Below are 19,472 nucleotides of genomic sequence, written 5' to 3'. Positions count from 1 at the left end.
GCAGATGTGTTTCACACAACATTTCTGTCAAGCCAGAGAACAATTCCTAAGAGAGTATTTACTTTTAAATTTTAGAGCTCAGGATAAAGCAGCAGTTCAGCTCAGTGAGCTGGAGGAAGAGATGGAACAACGGATACAGGCTGCAGAGCATAAGGTTAAAAAGGAAGTAAGTATTTCATATTTACAGAATTTTATAATTACCAAACTCAGTAGTCTTAAGCAGGATTGATGGCCAGGTGTGTTTCTGATCTTGATGGGCTGACTCAAAGTCACCAAAGGCAGGGCCTGGATGAAAAGAAGCTATCTGTGAAATCAAAAATGTATTCTTTTAATGCTTTCCCAAAGACGAATGGATGCTCTAAATGTAATAAACCAATAAAAAAAAAGTCTTTCTCTTGTGAGAACGTGCTGGCTTAGAGGAATTTGTTTCGGAGACCAGTATTGGAAACAGATTGGAGAAAATGACCTTTCACTATAAAAGAATGGAATCTAATTTATGTAGGAATTAATGCTTAGATCATTTGTTCCTAATTTGTACATCTGCCTGGAGTGGTGATCTTTCTTTTCCCCATTCTCACCCTGCAACTATATTTTAGAGAGCTATAGACATAAGAGAGGGTAGTTGTGATAACAGTGTGTGAGAGCCTGGACCTCCCAAAGTTGATGGGAAATTCTGTTTCAACGTGCTCAAGTTTTAGCTGTTGTTTTAACTGGCTTGCAGTCTTGATGGATAAATGCAAGAATCCTCTTCCTCTTACCCATTGAAAGATATATTAGAGCCACATGTGGCTGTGTAATTCTAAGCAGAAAGCAGTACAGTAAAACTACCCTACATGTGTCGTCTGCTTCACGTTGAACGGTTCCTAAATTCACATCAGATAAACACAACTTTAAAATGGGCATAATAATAACAGTTTGTGAAAGTGTTCTAATGTGGACATAAGAAATGCATTAATTAAAACATACACTGTGGGCATAATTATTGCTTTGTAGGACACAATATACTGAATATCTATATATTTGGTATGGGTTCCTTCACCAAAGCATTTGTAAAATCAGAAGCAACAAAGTACAGTCTGCCAACTGACGGATTCTGAATAGTTCACAGTAGTTGATCTGTGAAGGTAAATGGTATTCTGATAGATTTGCTTCAAACAGTATCTTTTTCTAGACAAGAGGAAACACTCCTGCCAAACCATAAAAGTCGGTTGTTTTCCTAGAAACAAAATATAATTACATAAAAATGTTAAAGATACCACCCCAGCAAAAAAAGCGTATCATAATATGTTTAACTAATCATAATGCAACTCTCAATAGAGACAAACTTTCCATTTCCAGAGAGACTAAGTATTTATGTTTAGAAAACAAATACATTTGCTCTGGAAAGTTTCTGTTCTGCAAAAAGTGGTAAATCACTGAAATAAGCCCTGAAAACTCTTTTTCACTACTACAGAAAGATGACTGGGATATGTGTATTCACTCACTCTGATAATATGTTATGTACTAGGATTATGTAAAAACACATCTGCTATGTATTATCCACATCTAGTTTGTGTTTCTCATTCTAAAAAGTCCTCAAACTGTTACCAAGTTGCAAGGATCGCGATTTCTCTGTTCACACCTAGCTATAGATGTGAAAGATGGGCTGTAACTTGTTTCTCACAAGGCTCTTTTCATTTTCACTCCTAAATGTTCCCTTCAGCTCATAGCTCCACATACTCCACCTACTAAAACGCCCTGAGAGTAAATGTAAGGTATTTACTTTGTGGGATTGTACTAAGCCATTAATCTTAATGCCTGTGTTCAAGGCTATTGTTTGTCAGAGTGATCTCACTCATACCACTGTGACACCTGCCTCTGCGTGATAGTATCTGCAGGTTGAGCCTATCCTATATTTTGTTTCTTCAAGGGAAGAAAATAGTTACCAAACAATACTTAGGAGTCCTATATAGGTGCCAACAGTAAGAGAATCCAGCTTAAGTTGATTACTTTGATTATCGTTTTAACACACGGATGTCAGCATCACCTACAGGAAAGCACTGAATTCTGAGTAAAGCCCACATCTGTCTTTTCCGTGTGACAACTCAACCTGTCTCATTGGCACCATGTATCACTGCTGCATTCTGGTTTCTTGTGTTGTGAAACTGTGCACTGAAGTCCCTGGGGAGTGACTGGAGTGAGTTAAACACGTAGTCATTGACAGCATGTGGAACAAACCATTCTTCTCATTGTGCTTGGTGTAACTTCCTTTCAAAATCTCTCTGTTTTGATTAAAATAAAAATCAGAGTAGTGTACCTGATTAGATATTCAGATCAAGTGCCATATGAAACTAAAGATGCTGTTATCAGCATACCTTTTACTGAACATGGGCCTGTAACATTCCAACACTTGCAAGCGAAAAAAAAAAGGAAAACCAGAAATAAGTGAGTGATGGTGGCACAGTAATGCTATTACTAGCACATTGTATGCTGAGCCATAGAAGTCTGGTTTGAAAAAAAGGGATGTAATGCCCTGATCTGTGTGCTGGTGTGTATGTATGTATCTGTATATGCAATATACACCTAAATCTTCCTACAAATAACATTTGAACACTTACCTTTCAGGGTTTGTTTTTTTTTTAAGGCATCAAGAATGTTAAGCAAAGGAGACTGACATGCATAACAGACACTGAATTGACCCATATCTTTGCTTCCACCTTACATTTTATTTCTGTGAATATTTTGTATGTGGACTGCAATTACAGAATCAAAATCTGTGGACATTAAGGAAGGTGCAGGTTGACATAATGGAAAGACAAAATAACACACAGTAATCTAAGGGGAAAGTGTGTGGTTTCCAAACTGATGAATGCATTTTTTAATAAACATTGGACACCTGTCTCAACTTTTAATGAGATTAAAAATATTGTAGGAGAAGCGAAAAGCTGAAGAAGCACTAAATGAGCTGAAGCGCCAGTATGATACTGAAGTTGGGGATCTTCAGGTGACAATAAAAAAACTTAAAAAGGTAAGTGAGTTGAAGTCATGGTGAGAGAGTTTTGAAAGTGTTTTAAGAGATGCTGACCTTATGAAGTGTCTTCCCCAAGATGGATAATCATAATTGTAGCTTTTAAATTTAATGAGTATTAGTAAATGGCAACTACAAATAATTTTTTAGGTTGTGTTGTCATTCTGTGCTGTTGTATTCATTCTGTCTGATTTACTGAAATACTTAGGAAAGAGACCATCTGCTAGCCAAATTCTGTTGCTGAATAATTTTCTAGGTCCATCAAATTGTTAACACTGCAGTTACCTAGTCTTGTATTTGATACATTAGAAATAGTCTAATATATTGCCTCTAAGTATTTGTAATGTATAGATTTAGATGAAATTGGCAAGGGAAGTACAGAAATTTGTAGTAATATAGTGCCTTTTAGCAGCTAGTGCATTTCTATCAAATGTTAATGGTAGAGATGGGTTTAAGTTGTAATTTTAAACTGAAATTACTAGTGGAACTAGTTATTACTAGTTTGAACCTAACTTCAACCTGATCTTTTCCTTTGATACTTAAGCGTAAGGTTAACTGAAATCTCAGATATGAATATTGGTTTGGGTTATTTTGTAATTTGGGTTTAATTTTGACAGTAGTTTTTGTTATAAATTTTACTGGAATTACAGCAACCAATGAGGATATATATTTTTGTCTCTTCTTATTGAATTGCACTTAAAAGAGCAGTGATAGAAATGGAAATTTCTCACAAGAAACATGAGAGCTTTTGCAAATACTACACAGATGAGGTAGTATATAATTTTTTTTTAATTTTATTTGGGATACACCTGTTAATATCTTCTCAGTAGCTGTCTTCTGTGTCACTAGTTATGCATAGTCAACACCTACAGAGTACAAAATGCGCATTAAACATTTTTTAAGTATTGATTTAAAAAAATGTATAGAAAGCCAGTGATTTTTGGAGTAATACTCCCTACTCACACAGCTGGGAAAACTCTGGGTTTTAAAAACTTCAATAGCTGTAAAAAGTTTTAGGGGTTATTTAATGTGATTTCCACTACTTTTTATGTACTTTGAATCAGAATAATCAATAACATATATTAATTGTGCATTTTTTTTGTCCTTGTAGCTGGAGGAGCAATCCAAAAATGTAAATCACAGGGAAGATGTGGTTGAATTGAAAAAAAGAATACATGATATGTTGCTGGTAAGAGATTATTATCATTAACATATTAATTTAGCCTTAGTTTTAGCCTCTGCAGTGCAGGTTTTTTTTACGTTTAGTACTGGCAAGCTACAAAATAAACTTCTAAAGTTGTTACGTGTATGTGAATCTCTAACTTGGAAAAAAACCCCGTTCTGTACATTCTAGGCATAGCATTTGGAAATGTCTTGAGATGATATAGTCCCCTTTTTGAGTAACTGAAATAGAAAAATAAAAATTCAGTGGTTCTTGCATGCGAATTTACTGAATTCTCTGTTGATTTAGAGTTCTTTCATTTTCTTTCCCCCTCTGTGCTCAGATTTTCTAGTGCTTCATTTTTATTTAATTTTTATGGTTTTTATTTTACCATTATAATATGTCAACATTTTATGCAGATGACTGTGACAGCTAACATCTAATGTCTTCCTTTTTTTAAGGAAAATCAGAAACTTAAGAAAGATCTTTTAGAAGCACAGACAAATATAGCTTTTCTACAGAGTGAATTAGATAGCTTGAAAAGCGAGTATGCAGATCAGACTTTGAACACTGAGAGGTAAAGTACTTCTACATGATAATATTTTCACCAGGGGAAAAAATCTGTTGTCTGATATCGTTATTATGTATGCAGTTGGTAACTGTTATTTTCTAAATTTGCCATGAATTGCAGGTACATATTTGACACCATGCAAAGTATGCCATGACTACTGTTCACTTCTCTTGTCAGGTTGCTTTTGTTTTTCATTCATGGTCTTTGTTGAGATATAATGGCAGAGATCAATGAAGTTGCAAAGTGATTTTGCTTTGCATAAAACTGTTTTTAACATACTTCAGCAGAAATTTAAACATAGAAAAACTGTATTCAGAAATATTTTGAATTGGTATCTTTTCCCCACTATATATTTGTCACCTCTTAAAAATGTTGATTGTTGAGTTTTGTTCTCTGCCAAAAGCAGTATTATAAAAATAAAAAAGATATCCTGTAACATATTACTTCTTGGGGCTTTTTTGCAGAGACCTAGAAATGATCCGGGAGTATACTGAAGACAGAGATAATCTGGAAAGGCAAATTGAAATACTTCAGTAAGTTCTTAGTAATTCAGGGTTTTGGTAACAAACTTTGTCCCAACATAGCCGGGGGTAAATGTTTTTATATGCAAAAGACTGGGATGAGATTTGGGAAAAAATACCAAGCAGAAATACTGAAAAGGCCTCAATTCTCATAGAAGGTACTGTGCTCAGCTCTCATAGAAGGTACTGTGCTACTAACTCTGCTGTGTTACTGAGCTGCTAACTCTTCATTGTTTTTTCTTTTTTTTCTTAGCCTCACTGACTTTCATTTATGATAAGCTGAAGGAGATCTGAGTCTATCCATGCTATTACAAAAATTATTACTTGGCTTCTTTTTTTATTGGCTTTGCTTCTCCAGTAACTCCTTGTCTTATAATTTTCTGGAAAGTACTGTATGGAGTATTATACAAGGCGCACACAGATTTTTCCTTTCAAGGAGGGTCACAATGAATACTTTTTTTATATCTTTACTTAATTTATTTTTCGTAAATGTATCCTTTCTTTCAAGGAGCTGAATCACATCTGTCCTTAGAGTCATCTCAGCAATATTTAAAGGGTAGTCGCTTTGTATTTCAGAAATGGCTGTACCAGTTTACTACCCTGAGCTGTTTTTTTGTGGTCATTCCTACAGTGTCTTTTTTCTCCTCAGCTTACCACAGACCAGAGGTGAAACAGGGTTTCCCTAGGCTGCTACTGGAGGCTAAACTTCACAGTGCTTTTTTCACATACAGTCATTTGTTTGAGTATATGACAACGCATTTCTAGTTCCACATTACTCTTTAGTGCTTATCTAAAGTGTTTATCTTTAGTGTTTATCTAAGGAAAAACAAAAGGGTTTTTTTGATAATGTATTTTTTCAGTTTTTCTTTGTGACATTACATAATTTTTAATGTTTTCTTTACTCCTGCAAATTAAACTATGTTTCCTTTTTAGATCAGCTAATAGGAAGCTACATGACAGCAATGATGGTTTAAGAAGTGCACTTGAAAACAGCTTCAGCAAGTACAACAGATCATTGGTATGTATTTATAATTTTGTTGTGTTGCACTAGAAGGTTTAAGAATTAACACACCAAATGCAAATTTGTTTGCACTTCAGTGGATACTCAGAAAATTGAGTTATATTCAGCATACTCACTCTGGGGATACACTTGCATAGTTGAATTTTGTTAGATTTTACTTATGTTTTGTGAATAATGAAGTTTTGTTAGAGCACAACTACTTTCTGTGGTGCTTTGGAAACTAGTGATTTTTTAAATGTGCTGTGGCCAAATGTATCTGGTGAGCTACATAATTCAGCAGTTTCTCTTGCACTAAAGGGAATATGTTTGTATTGTGTATATGGGAGTGCCCTACCACTGCAAACACAGTTTTTCAGGAAACTGCTTTCTTTTAGTACCAAGGTCTTAACCTAATTTGAACTTTTGTCCAGGCACATCACTGGGAAAATAAATAGCAGGGACTGCTCATAATAGGGACCTCAGTGAACCCTTTTGGGCTATCAGAACTGTATGGGGATCTGTTGTAATAGATGTAGCCCGGCATCCTCCAAAACAGAGAAAGGAAGGCTTGAAAGCTACAAAAAATCTACCCTACACTGCCATTTTGCAATATTGGGAAACCTGTTAAATTTGAAAACTAATGATCAGGCAAGCCCTTACATCATCAGGAAAGCAGCTGACTGTTTTAGAAGGATGGGGCCAGAATAATGGGCCCACAAAGACAATACTGGCCAAGAAGGAGGAAAATAGGGGTCATTGCCCTTTTCCAGCATACCATACCAATGAATGTGAGTGCTTTTTGCTGATACAGGCTACCAGAGATTCACTGCAGATGCAACAAGAGATACCATTTCCTTCTGCCATGCCCTGAAACATAAGGGTGGTAGATTACAGAGAAGACAGAGGAAACTTCCCAGTGAAAAAGAGTGTAGAGGGACAGCAGAACATACGGAATACTCTGTCATGCGCTATCAGTTGAGATCTCTCCTGTCCACTATCTCACTCAAGAACCAGGAGGTATCTCTACTGAAACTAGCTCAGCCAGCGACATTTCCCTTTTCACTTTAGTAGTCAACATGCCATTTTTCTAAATACTACTTTTCTAAGTTTAGCATTTCAAAGTCTTCAGGTGTAGTCGATGAAATCATCCTTTTGGAATTTCTGTTGTCTTTTGTGGCCGAGTGTGGCTAGGAGGTTCAGTATTAAGGCAACACTGGAGCCTGAATGCTGTATGTAATGGGCCTTTTGACATCCAGTCCTATATAAAGCATAAGGTTTAATCAAAAATAAGTAGTTGAATATATATGAAAATATGCAGTAGTAATTTTGATGATGCACATTTTCATGACAAATCTAGATGCTTACACTGTGTTCATCAAACTTAGGCATTTGTTATGTGTCTGTCACAGCGGTTAGCAAACACCTCACCAGGAAGTACCATTTCTAGAAGCAGTCCTAAATTTAATGGTGGACAGTCTCCTCTAAACCCACGGTATGACAGGTAAGCCAGGTTTGCTTTTATTAAGTTTGAAAAGACTAGGGCATCACGCTTGTCTTAGAAGAGCAAATACTGTCAAATAACAGAGACAATAGTTCTGTCTGATTTCAAAGAAGGAATGTGTGACCATAGCCTATGATCCAAATTGTACTGAAGTCAATAGGAATCTTTTCAATGACTTCAGAAGGCTCAGGAGAATTCTTTTCAGTGCAAATCATGAACTTACAGAGAGTCCAGACAGCCTGGTCTTGGACTGTTTTGATTCTAGTTTGATTGTCAATCTCCTCTCCTTGTCTCCAAGAAATGATAAAAATCTGCTGAGGACCTTTGTTAGCTAGCTTACTCAGTGCTTAAGAAATAAAATGTTTTTAGTCATATTTTCAGGCTGTATGTCTGGTTTTCCCATGTAATAATTATTACAAAGGTATGTGGGCCTAATTCTTCAAGAGAATAAACATCCTCATCTCACACTGACATGCAAGAGTAGTGAATGCACTTGGATATTGATGGGGTAAGAGCCACAGAGAGCAGTAAGTTATCTAAATGCAAATTTCAGATGGTCAGAGCTACTTTGGTTTTGTACTTAGGGGTTGCAGGTCATTGTTCAGAGCTTCCTCAGATCATTGTATAGACTCTCACTGAAGTCACTGGGCATTATGAAGTCACTGGGCATTGGATCCAACCTCAAGTGCTGTAGATCATGCTATGTTTTCACACCTTTTTTTTTTTTTTTAAACAGCTGGAAATGCCAGCAAAAATGTGTGTCCTTACTTGATAAATTGTTGTGCCTTATTTTTCTTTCAGTGGTACTTCAAACTGTAGAGAGATCTCTGTTAGAGTTCTTAGTAGTCTGTGTTTTACATTTTGCCAGAGAGTTGAATATCTTTGGTAGGGATTAAGTTGGCTTCTGCTTCACACTAATAATAGCCCCATTCATTCAGTAGTGTACTCTTATTCTGCTGTCTCCATGTAAGATGTGTTTGTTGGCTCTAAAGTTTTGCTTCTGACAAACGGGTTCCTTCTGTTGAACGTGGATAAAACAACCACCCTCTGTTGGACCTGCTGCAAATTTTGAGAGGCATCCACTACTAAGTTGCATATTGCATTGAGTAATTTTCTGAAGGGATAACTAAAACCTCTGTGGAGGCTTAGTGATGTCCTTCTCTGTGAATATTTATTAGTACCTGCCATGTGGTGCAATCCTTGCATTCCCACAAAAGGGAGAAATGCAAGCTACTTTAGAAGAAAGTTCATGTGGTAGGAATAAAACGTGCTCTTAACAGGTGTGACTTCGTAGTATTGAAAGACAGAAAGAGATATGAATGTCCCAAAGCCTGTTCATTTTCAGTACTTTGTCTGTCTCCTGACATCAGGTCAGCATTAAGAGACGCTGATTTGCATTCTAACATGTTTTAAGCAATTTACATTGGAAGGTATACTTTTTTTTTTTTAGCTGTATCATACATCTTGGTCTAACTTGTTTTAAGCCCATATGAAATTCCCAGCATTGAATTCATGCTTCAGTGAGGGTGAAAATTGACTGCTAAAGACCTTTATTTCAGGGCATGCCTGACAAGCTTAACTTTGTTGTAGCCTGCACCCTTCCTCTGTATTTCAGTGATTGGTATAGGCTAGTAGGTGCATGAATACAAATAGCATGGATGCTGTGATATTTCACAGCAAAGATCACGTTCATTCATGTGATTATTCATTAGCCTGAAAGGATATAAATTAGATGGTTCTGGATGTTGTTGCACTGGACAATGTTGCCTCTGTCACCCCTATTGGGCCACTTGCAGGGAGGAATTATATTCGACTCAGTAACAGCTTCATAATTTGGTGGTTCTCCCCAGTGTACTCTTCTGTGGTGTGTCATTGCACTGGTAGCTCCCAGCACCTCTGGCAGCAAACTATCTTTACAAGGATTGATGCTGACCTTGTCTGTTCTAGCAGTTCAGTGCTTCACATCCATTCCCAGCAGGACAGAGCCAAACTGGTTCTCTCTTACCCACTGTGACTTGGAGACCTGTTTTACCTCACTTTAATTTGTGCCTGTCCCTGTCTTGCTGCAGGAGCAGGATGATGATTGTACCCGTAGTAAACTTTTTTTTGAAAGATGGATTCTTTTGAGGTTCACTCTATTAATCTTTCTTTTCTGCAGTTTCATTTACATAAAAAAACCCTAAATTGCTTTTTCTGTAAGCCATAGTGTCATTGCTGCATCCATTTAAGTATTTCTATGTATTACAGCATCCAGAATGAAAAAAAAAAAAACAACCAAAAGGCCTTTGAAGGAAGGGTGAGGGGAAAGAAAGGACTTTTGTGTAAAACTTCTAAGTTTTCTGTAGCCTACCAAACTGTAAGAAAACATGTTTCAGTGACTTCTTCCACCGTTACTGGTCTCCCGAACTTGATTACCCCCTTTTCTGTATTTATAGCTGTTATTTATTGGCCTGTGTGCCTGTGTGAGCAAATGTATTAATTTGAATTAGATACAGCATTTCAAGGTCATTTTATGTGTCTTAGAATAGGCCAAAAGTAGCTAAGCCATCAGCTATCGTTTTCTGCCTTCATTATCTTCATGGTATGGAATTTTCTGAATCTTTTTTAAATTATTATTTTTTCTGTATGTGAATAAATAGACATTCTTGCTGAGACTTAGGAAGTCATCATCAATAACCTAGATTATATAATTTAATCTGAGCATCCTAAGAGATATAATTGAAAAATAAATTATTTAGAAGGGCAAAATAGGCATTGGCATATGTCTTAAACCCCTTAGTTAGCATTTCTAAGTATTGACTATTCCAGAATGTCTCAGATTTTGTTGGGAGAAACAATTGTGGAATAATTCTTTTTTTCCCCCCTCCAATATTTTCTTATTAGATCATCTCATTCTTCTTGTGTGGATGAAGATTATGATTCTTTAGCCCTTTGTGATCCTATGCAAAGGATAAACTGTGAAGTTGACAGCTTGCCTGAGAGCTGTTTTGACAGTGGTTTGTCTACCCTGAGAGATTCAAATGAGTATGATTCAGAAGTGGAATACAGGCATCAAAGGATTTTTCAAAGGTCACAGTGTATGCAAGACAGCTTCGGTGGTGATGCTTCTGATACAGATGTAAGTGCCAGACTTACTCCTCTGAGAAAGACCTTCAGTTAGAGACAATTAGTTTCCTATTTTTAAAATAAAATGGATCTTTGCCTGTAAGCCGATTAAAACAAAGTGTTTGGGTTATATACATTTAAAGAAGATTAGTGACAGTGTTTTAGACGGTGCATAAATGGTTACTCCTCTTTAAACTAAGATATTGTTTTGACATTTTTGAAAGATTTTCGAGGTAATAACTTCATTGTTCAAGTACATGTGGCTTTTGAAGGCTGTTAAACAGCATGCAGACAGGAGTCCATTTTCTAATGATTAAAAAGCAGATACTATAGAAGTAAAATAGGTTTCTGTTCACTTTCTCTTACTATGGTGTGGCAGTGAATGAAAAATTCACATATATGAGAAAAAGAATACTGTTAGTGCATACATTGACTTACACAGTAACTCAAGAGAATTTAGAGATGTAATAAGGTGTTATTGTGTCCATTTTTTTGTTAGTGAAATGGGGAGCTTTACTGATGACTATGTGGCAAGACTAGTATCAAGCACAGCAGAACACAGGGTTTTTTTAGAGCAGATCCTTTACTGTGCATTTAGTAGAGACATTTAGTCTCTGCAGTTGAAAATGCTGTGAATACTGCTGATTACAGCTGCGCTGTATTTAATTTAGCTTGAGTAGTAATAGCATAGAGAATAATGTCTTGTAGGCAAATTCTTAATTTTTGTAAAATAAGCTTTGAAATAAAGTATTTATTTATTGTAATGATTTTTGAAGCTGAAATTTTCCATATGGAAATTCATTTGCTTTATCTGCAAACTGTACTGAAAGCAACTATGCCAAACAGCAAACACATTTAAGGACCAAATGTAGGCTATAAGTAAACAGCAAATGTGAGTAAGAACAGAATAATCACAGTACTTTGACTAGAATTGTACAGCTCTCTTTGGTCACTTATCTCTGTTTAATCCAAACTGTTAAAACAAATGTTTTAATCGGTCTTAGCTGTGCCTTTCCGAAAGAGCATACTATTCTCACTGGAGCTAACACTAGTGTGTACTTTCAGGTTCCAGAGATCAGGGATGAAGAAGCATACAGTCCTGATAACAGCAGTACAGTATTAGACTGGAAGCCCTCACGACCAGTAAGTCGAAGCAGCTCAGTTGCTTCAGCAAGGAAGTACATATCCGCTCTCACCCCTCAGGTAACCAGTTCTTTAGGAAAAAAAAAGTGTTTGATATAAAGAATATTTTTTATACCTATTGAAATAGAGGGGTTCTTTTTATTTTCAGTCAGATGCAACCGAATGTACTCCGAAATACCCCAGTTCAGAGAAGGCTTACAAGATTGTTCTTGCTGGAGATGCGGCAGTGGGAAAATCCAGTTTCCTTACGAGACTTTGCAAGAATGAATTTCGAGGCAATACCAGTGCAACCCTGGGTATAGTTATTGTTGTTCTTAAAATACTAAAGTGAATTTCATTGCTGTTCTGCAGAAGTGGGTGAAAACATTACCCTCTGTGATTGCTTGCCAGGGTTTCCTGAATATACACACGCAGTTTCTTAGGCTGTGAGATCTAATTGAGTACTAAAGCTTAGAAGTGCCTAACTGCTGTTTGGAGTGGATAATAGGGTACGGCTCTAATTTAGTTTCTCTTTGCAAAGCACAAAGCCTGTTCCTGAACGACACAAAGCACCAGAAAAGCAAGTTTCAGTGTAATGAACTTAGAATGTGTGTATGGTCCTTTTCATATTTTTCATTGCTTTCTTGTCTTCTCAGCTCTTTCCTCTTCCCTTAGCATTTCCTACTACCCTTTGATGTCTTTCATACTACTTTTTTGTCTCCGTTTCTTCAAAGTGTTATTGCAGCTTTGGTCTAAATGCAGCTGGAGGGATTTCTGACTGGCTTGTTGTGTATATTACTACTGCTGTCAGCTAACAAATTTGTCTTGCTGATTCTAAGGACTGAATTTTTGCCTTCCAATCAAATCATAGTTATATATTTGTTTTATTGCCTCTGAGTCAGGATTTCTGTTCTAATTTATCTTTTTCCTCCTTGGCATTTGAAATAAAGTCCGTTTTATAAAACATTTTCTCTTCTTCCATAAAACTGTTTACCAAAAAAAAAGCAGAGAGAGATCTTGTTTGCTGGTCATAATGCCAAATTTGTATCAATGCTGGAAAATGTGTGGGTAAAATATTTCTTTAGATATTTTTCTAAAGACGAATTACATAACATTCAGGGGATTATCGCGGTTCAAGGCTATGTCAACGACTGAAATCTCATAATCTATTAAAAGATGAATTTTGAAGTAACTGTTTTATATGACACATAACTTTTCATTTTCTGTGGGTTTTTTAAGGTTATTGATGTTTCTCATTAGACTATACACATTATTCTTTTCAGGTGTGGATTTTCAAATGAAAAGACTAATTGTTGATGGAGAACCTACAGTGCTACAACTGTGGGACACAGCTGGGCAGGAGAGGTTAGTGATTCTCTGCACTTAATGTAATTTCAATTGTTTTGTTTCTAAAAGACGTTTGCCTTTTTTCATCTAGGTGAAAAAAATTCCACTAAATACTATATGGCCCTATAGTAAGTCAGTATGGCCATAATGTAAATGTCTATAAACAGATGCGATTTTGCTCTGCTGAGACCCCAAGACAGGTGGAAAGTCTATTTGTTAGCTTTGGTGATGCCTGAGGTAATCTTTTCTCTCTGCAGAGAGAAATAGTTGAGGTTCATCACAGCATTAATTAATTAAATTTGTATGTTCCTCTCTTGCAATACAAAAAAATGGAATAGACGTGCATTGTTTCTTCCATTTTTAGTCTTTAGCTTTCTTTGTCCTTGCAGACCTGTATTTCTGACCAGGCTTTATCTTGGAGATTCCCTTCCCTTCACTGTCCTCTCCTCTTCTGTCCTTGAAAGTCCTGATCGTGCTTTGCATTGTATTTAGTGCATGAAAACTTCTTCCCAAAGACTTTAAAAAGACTTAATGGCAAAATTGTACAGATTGATGAATGTATAGCCAGGGTTCTTCAAATTATAGTGTAGAGTTTCCTCAAAATCCTATGACATCCTTACTTGAGAGCTATTACTTCTTTACTGACAGTTTATGGGGCTTATTAAGAGGTTAATCTAACACCTTGGAAGTCAGTTTAATCTGTTGATTGACCAAGATTTGTATTGGGCTGTATGTGTTTACTTTTGCCTGCATGAGTGATTATGTGAAGTAGGTAGTCAGAGGCCCAATCATTCTCCTCCCACATAATAAATTTGTGAAGAATATTCTAATATATAATGTAAATACCTAGTTGCTGTACTTGGTTGTTAAGTAGATTGTCTTATGTTAATGGCAAAGATGACTGTAACTGATGAATTCGTTCCTGAAATAAGTTTATTGGTTTCATGTTTTTTCAAATGTAGCAGAGTAACCTACTCAGTTGATGAAGTTACAGGTAAGTGAAAAAGCCTTGCCACCTAATCAAAAGTTCAGTGCAAAGCAGATTATTTGTAATAGATACACTGTAGATTGTTTTGATACAAAAGATGCTGATTGCTGTTTAGGACAGAATCTTGTGTGTGGATCCTTATGGAGCATTTGTAGACCTGCATCAGCAGTTTTCAAGAACTACTTGTGAAAGAAGCTATGAGAAAACTAATCTTGTCATGTGGAGAGAATCTTACTCAGTAGTGCAATAAAGTAGTGCTGTGCTCTTAATGATGTTAAATTGAATTATTTTTTGATAATGTGGCCTTAATGATAATGCAAATCTTTTTTTTTCTGAAAGATTCCGAAGTATTGCTAAATCATACTTCAGAAGAGCAGATGGTGTCTTACTGTTATATGACGTAACGTGTGAAAAAAGCTTTCTTAATGTGCGAGAATGGGTGGATATGATCGAAGTAAGACCCCTAAGTATATACAACTTATAAACTATGTTTCACTGTATTGTTAGCCTTATTATTTATAAGATTTGAATATCTGTATATTGATATTAGCCAGACCGCACTCTCTCATAGAAGTAAAAGCTACATGGAAGTCCTAAATGTGTCCCAATGTATTCAGTTAGTGTTAAAACTGATACATCTTTTTGTATAAAAGGGTATCATGAAATCACACTCTTCCCATTCACTTCCTTTTGAAGTGAACATGAGAGCCCATTTCAGGTACCCTCTTGTGTATGGCTTGAGTATTCCTTGGAGTCTTTGCATTTTAAACCAATATTTTAGATTCTGTAAATTAGCTATAGTTCAAGTGAAATTTTCAGTATTTCTTTCTGTTATTACTTCTTGTTTGTTTGTTTGAATACAAATTTGCATTTAATGAAAAGGGTTTTTCTCTCATACCAGAGGTGTTTAATAGGAGGGAAAGTGATAAGCTAAATCTTTAATTCATCTTCTGAAAGCCATTTCTTTTAGTCGTGGTATAGGATTTGGTCACTTTTCCCATAGTAATTTTCTCATGTAGCATTTGGATACAGTAACCATTTCCATTAGATTAACTTAACACATGGAATTCGTGTTGGAAAACGGCTTATGGGAATGGAAGTACGTCTTTGCAGGCTGATGTTTAAGCTGGCTTAAATATTGACTAGCCCATGAAAAGTTCTCAGTATGACTTTCATAATTTGTGATTTTTTGTGATAGTGTGCAAGACTTTTTTTTGTGGGAAGGAAATCAGTATGACATGATGATGCTAGTTACTTTTTTGTATTCTGAGTGTTCTAGCAGTAAGGAAATAAAATCCTCTTTACAGGATGCAACTCATGAGAATATTCCAATTATGATGGTGGGAAACAAAGCAGATCTCCGTCAAGCTGTTACAGAACAAGGGCAAAAATGTGTGCCTATAAACTATGGAGAAAAACTGGCTATGGTAACGTCCAAGTCTACCTCTTTCGTATAAAATGGTCTTAAGAACTTTAATCCAAAAACCACATGAGAAACTAGTAAACAAAAGTCATTTTCTGGTCATTTGTTCAAATCTAATAATTAGGATTCATGGATACTTTTCATTAAAACTATTTTATTTTGATGGTGTTTGTTGGGCTAAATCACATCTCGGTGTCCACTGAACTGAACTTCATTATTGGCTGGGATAGTTTTCTCAGTCTTTATGGTGAAAAAGTGGATGGACTAGGAAAGTGAGTTTTTCTGCTGCCGAAGAGAAATTGCCAGTGCAAATATGAAGCACACTAGTGAGTGTATGAGGCTTTTCACCTGGCTTGTGTCTGTCCAGCTTTTGAGTGGAATATTTTCATCTTCAAGAGATTATCTTGTATTCCTGCCGCATCTGCAGAAGGAAAAACGGAACTCTCTGCTATAAATAGAAGTGTGGACAAGTTTTTTGCATGTGTTTATATGGGGGATAAGGGATGCACGTATCCCATATTTTGCAGAAGAAAATGTAGAATCTTCAGAGTCTTGAGTTGCTGAGTGCTCGCGCAGTTATCGATTATACTGGGACAGATATTATGTCTGTTACTTATGGAATGGTATTTCTGGTTAACCTAGAATACCAGGCGCTGTGGTTTATCAATAGCTAACAAGCCGGATTCAGTAACCTGTCCTACCAACTCTCTTCCTATTTTGCATTCTTGTCAACCAGAAGACTGAGTTTGGACATTAAGCGTGTGATGTGGTTTTTATTCAGTTTGTTAATTCAGAATATACAGAATATAAAAAAGATACAATTAAAAAGCCATTACTGTTTTTTCCACAGTACTAAAGTGAATATATTAGAGAATGAAGAATACCAGAAGAAATCCTGTTCATTTGAATGTGTGTCATCTTTCTTTGTGTTATTGAGGAAACAATTTGTAATTGAATATACCTATTCACATGGGAACCATTTCAGATTAGTTGGCTTAACATTTTATTTTTATTCACAGACTTACAATGCGCTATTCTGTGAAACAAGTGCTAAAGACGGATCTAATATTGTAGAAGCAGTTCTTCATCTTGCTCGGTAAGTAGCCATGTTTTTGTTTTGAAATAAACACATCTGAGTGTGTTTTAAAAAAAGGATATTGTATGTGAATATACACACAGAGACACATGTATGTTTAAAATTGTACCAACATCAAATTCAACAAACAAAACTTAAAACTGAATACCATGTTAAATCTTTATAGATAAATGCAAGACAGGATTTATTCTCAGTTTAATCAAGTAACATTTTTGCTTGCAAATGTTACAAAGCTGTCTCAATAATTAATATTTAAATTAGAGCTCAGTTATGGAGCTCACAATTTTAAAACCTCTTTGGTGAATGAATTACATTTTTTAATGGTACATGGATTTACTTAATTCTTTCTGAAATTAATTTCAAATGTTTATAATTCTATGTATAATTCTTAATTCTTTCACATATATTAATATATATTCAGTTTTATTACTGACCATTCTAATCTCACATATTTTCTTTGATGTCCCTTTCTCTAAATCATTTCAAAAATAGAAATTCTGATTATATCCATTTAGCAACCTGGTATTTCTGTGCTAATGTATGAGCCAAACATTACACTCCTACTACCTTTCCAAACCATTCTTGGTTACAATATAATTTTGAAGGGCTGGCAGTATGTAATGAATCCTCAGCCTCTGATTTTTCAGTTTAATACATGGAGCTCAAAGCCAGAATTACAAACCATATTCATGTGATTTTTGCAGCAGCCTACTGCAATAATCAAACTTTTTGACATTTAATCAGTATTTGATTACTCACTGTTAAAATATTACTGATTAACATGGCTTGAATACAAAATACTGGCTTTCTAGAGAGGGTCATTGCGTCTTCACATGGGACTTTCAAGAGCATCCGTATTTCCAGGAAAATGCATTTGTCAGAGATGCAGCAAGAACGTAGGCATTTATTTGTCTGTCAGTGTCAATGTGAAGTTAATTGCTGATTTGTTAAATGACTCATTTCCAAGAACCTGGCCATGAATGCAGCAGTGGATTATGAAATTAGAGAATATATATAGCACAGTTAAATAACATTAATCACAGTTGGAAAATTAATGTTTAAACACGATAACTTTGTTTAACTGTTTCAAGGATAAAAAAATGTTTTGGCAGTTGGAGCCTTTCTTTTCAGAATCTCAAAAAAAAAAAAAAAAAAATCTTTTTCTTCACAAGGTTCATTGATCTTCAAATGGTCTAGACATTATCCAGAATCTCGGTCTGGAATGGTTGGCTGCAATTTCTTTACTCAGGTCTTAGAAATTTGTATTCTTTGAAAGAAGCATTTAATTTTGAAATAAAAATTTCTAAGGTAACATGTCATTACTGTTAGCTTGAATAATACAGTGTTCTGAGGGGAACTTAATGAATTTATTCTACTAATATGAGGAGGACTTTTTAAAAAAAAAAAAATATGTATATATAAAAGCAAGAAATTTTAGAGCTGGCTTTTGACATTCTAGGGGGCCTATAGTAAGAACACAGATTAACAGTCACTCATATATACCCAGCTTTTAAGTCTGCATTTATAATAAAACATCCAACAATGTGTATTTTTTCTCTTAGCATAAATTTATACTTGAAATTGCAGTTATTTAGTTTCATACTTTCAGCTATGAACATATCCTGTTTCTATGGTAATATACTGCAGCAAACAAGTTAAAGAAAAATTATCAAAAGAAAAGGAAAGGGAAAACAGAACATTGTACAGTTACTACATATCAGAAATCATTATATTTCTGTCACTATGATTTGTATAGAAATATTGATATGACTCCCAAATTGGAAACTTAGGAGACATGTTGATTCTGTGCACTAAAAAACACGGTTTTAACCACACAATAGGTGATGGTGAGTTCTGGAAAATAAATACTGGAAGAAACAGAACAGTGAACGTGAATAGAAATATATTAATTGAGTGCATTCTTTCATTTGTTTGTTTGTTTGTTTGTTTGTTTTACAGCGAAGTGCGAAAACGAAGTGATAATCAAGATGATAGGAGGTCAGTAACCAGCCTGGCTGGGACACCTGTCAAAAAATCGGCACTCATGAAAAACTGTTGCAATGTTTAAGTGACAGATACTTTTCCTGACCTAAATAACTTGTGTATTTAAAAAAAAAATATGAAGGATTCCAATAATGTATTCTTTTTATTGTGGATTTATACATTTGTGTATTTAGAAATTGCATATCGTGTTAAAAATCCAGACTGTTTTCTACTCATTCATATTTGTGCACTTGCTTTGTCCCATGGGCTCTGGTTGCACTTTCCTTAAGTAATGTCCATGAAATGAGCTCAGAATCAATGCTACGATAGTCACTTCATACAATATTGTAATATATTTTATGTTCTTTACCTGCTTATTTCTTTATAGGCTCAATATTTCTTACATACAGAGCATGATAATATCATATCACTCATAGGAAAAGAAAAAATTACAGCTTCAGTTAATTTAATCTCTTTTTGCCATGTCTGCTTATCTAGTTTTCTGAAGGCCTTAAGTTATATGTTGATGAAACATTTCCCAAGAAAACTCCAAAGCATTAAAACGTTGCCTACATCCAGGTAAACCCTAAGTACAGGGCATGAAACAGAATGGTCTTTCTTGGGAGAAGACAGTGGCAGGTGCATG

At 35.4% G+C, this 19,472-nt stretch overlaps 1 protein-coding gene across 1 annotated transcript in view; it reads left to right on the top strand.

Moving 5' to 3' along the window:
• Positions 1 to 18,911, top strand: part of RASEF (RAS and EF-hand domain containing) — a 34,606-nt gene extending 15,695 nt beyond the window's left edge. Inside the window, exons 3-17 of the mRNA XM_075726888.1 lie at positions 76 to 166; positions 2,912 to 3,007; positions 4,119 to 4,196; positions 4,631 to 4,746; positions 5,205 to 5,273; positions 6,195 to 6,279; positions 7,671 to 7,762; positions 10,646 to 10,880; positions 11,933 to 12,070; positions 12,159 to 12,306; positions 13,273 to 13,354; positions 14,664 to 14,778; positions 15,632 to 15,751; positions 16,767 to 16,843; positions 18,803 to 18,911. Of these exons, the coding sequence (XP_075583003.1) occupies positions 76 to 166; positions 2,912 to 3,007; positions 4,119 to 4,196; positions 4,631 to 4,746; positions 5,205 to 5,273; positions 6,195 to 6,279; positions 7,671 to 7,762; positions 10,646 to 10,880; positions 11,933 to 12,070; positions 12,159 to 12,306; positions 13,273 to 13,354; positions 14,664 to 14,778; positions 15,632 to 15,751; positions 16,767 to 16,843; positions 18,803 to 18,911 (1,651 nt within the window). The remainder of the gene's footprint in view (positions 1 to 75; positions 167 to 2,911; positions 3,008 to 4,118; positions 4,197 to 4,630; positions 4,747 to 5,204; positions 5,274 to 6,194; positions 6,280 to 7,670; positions 7,763 to 10,645; positions 10,881 to 11,932; positions 12,071 to 12,158; positions 12,307 to 13,272; positions 13,355 to 14,663; positions 14,779 to 15,631; positions 15,752 to 16,766; positions 16,844 to 18,802) is intronic.
• Positions 18,912 to 19,472: the final 561 nt, after the last annotated feature.

Source organism: Pelecanus crispus, chromosome Z (genome assembly GCF_030463565.1).
Source record: "Pelecanus crispus isolate bPelCri1 chromosome Z, bPelCri1.pri, whole genome shotgun sequence".
Lineage (NCBI taxonomy): Eukaryota > Metazoa > Chordata > Aves > Pelecaniformes > Pelecanidae > Pelecanus > Pelecanus crispus.
The sequence above is the reverse complement of the archived record's forward strand: the minus strand, read 5'-3'. Positions and strand labels throughout refer to the sequence as shown.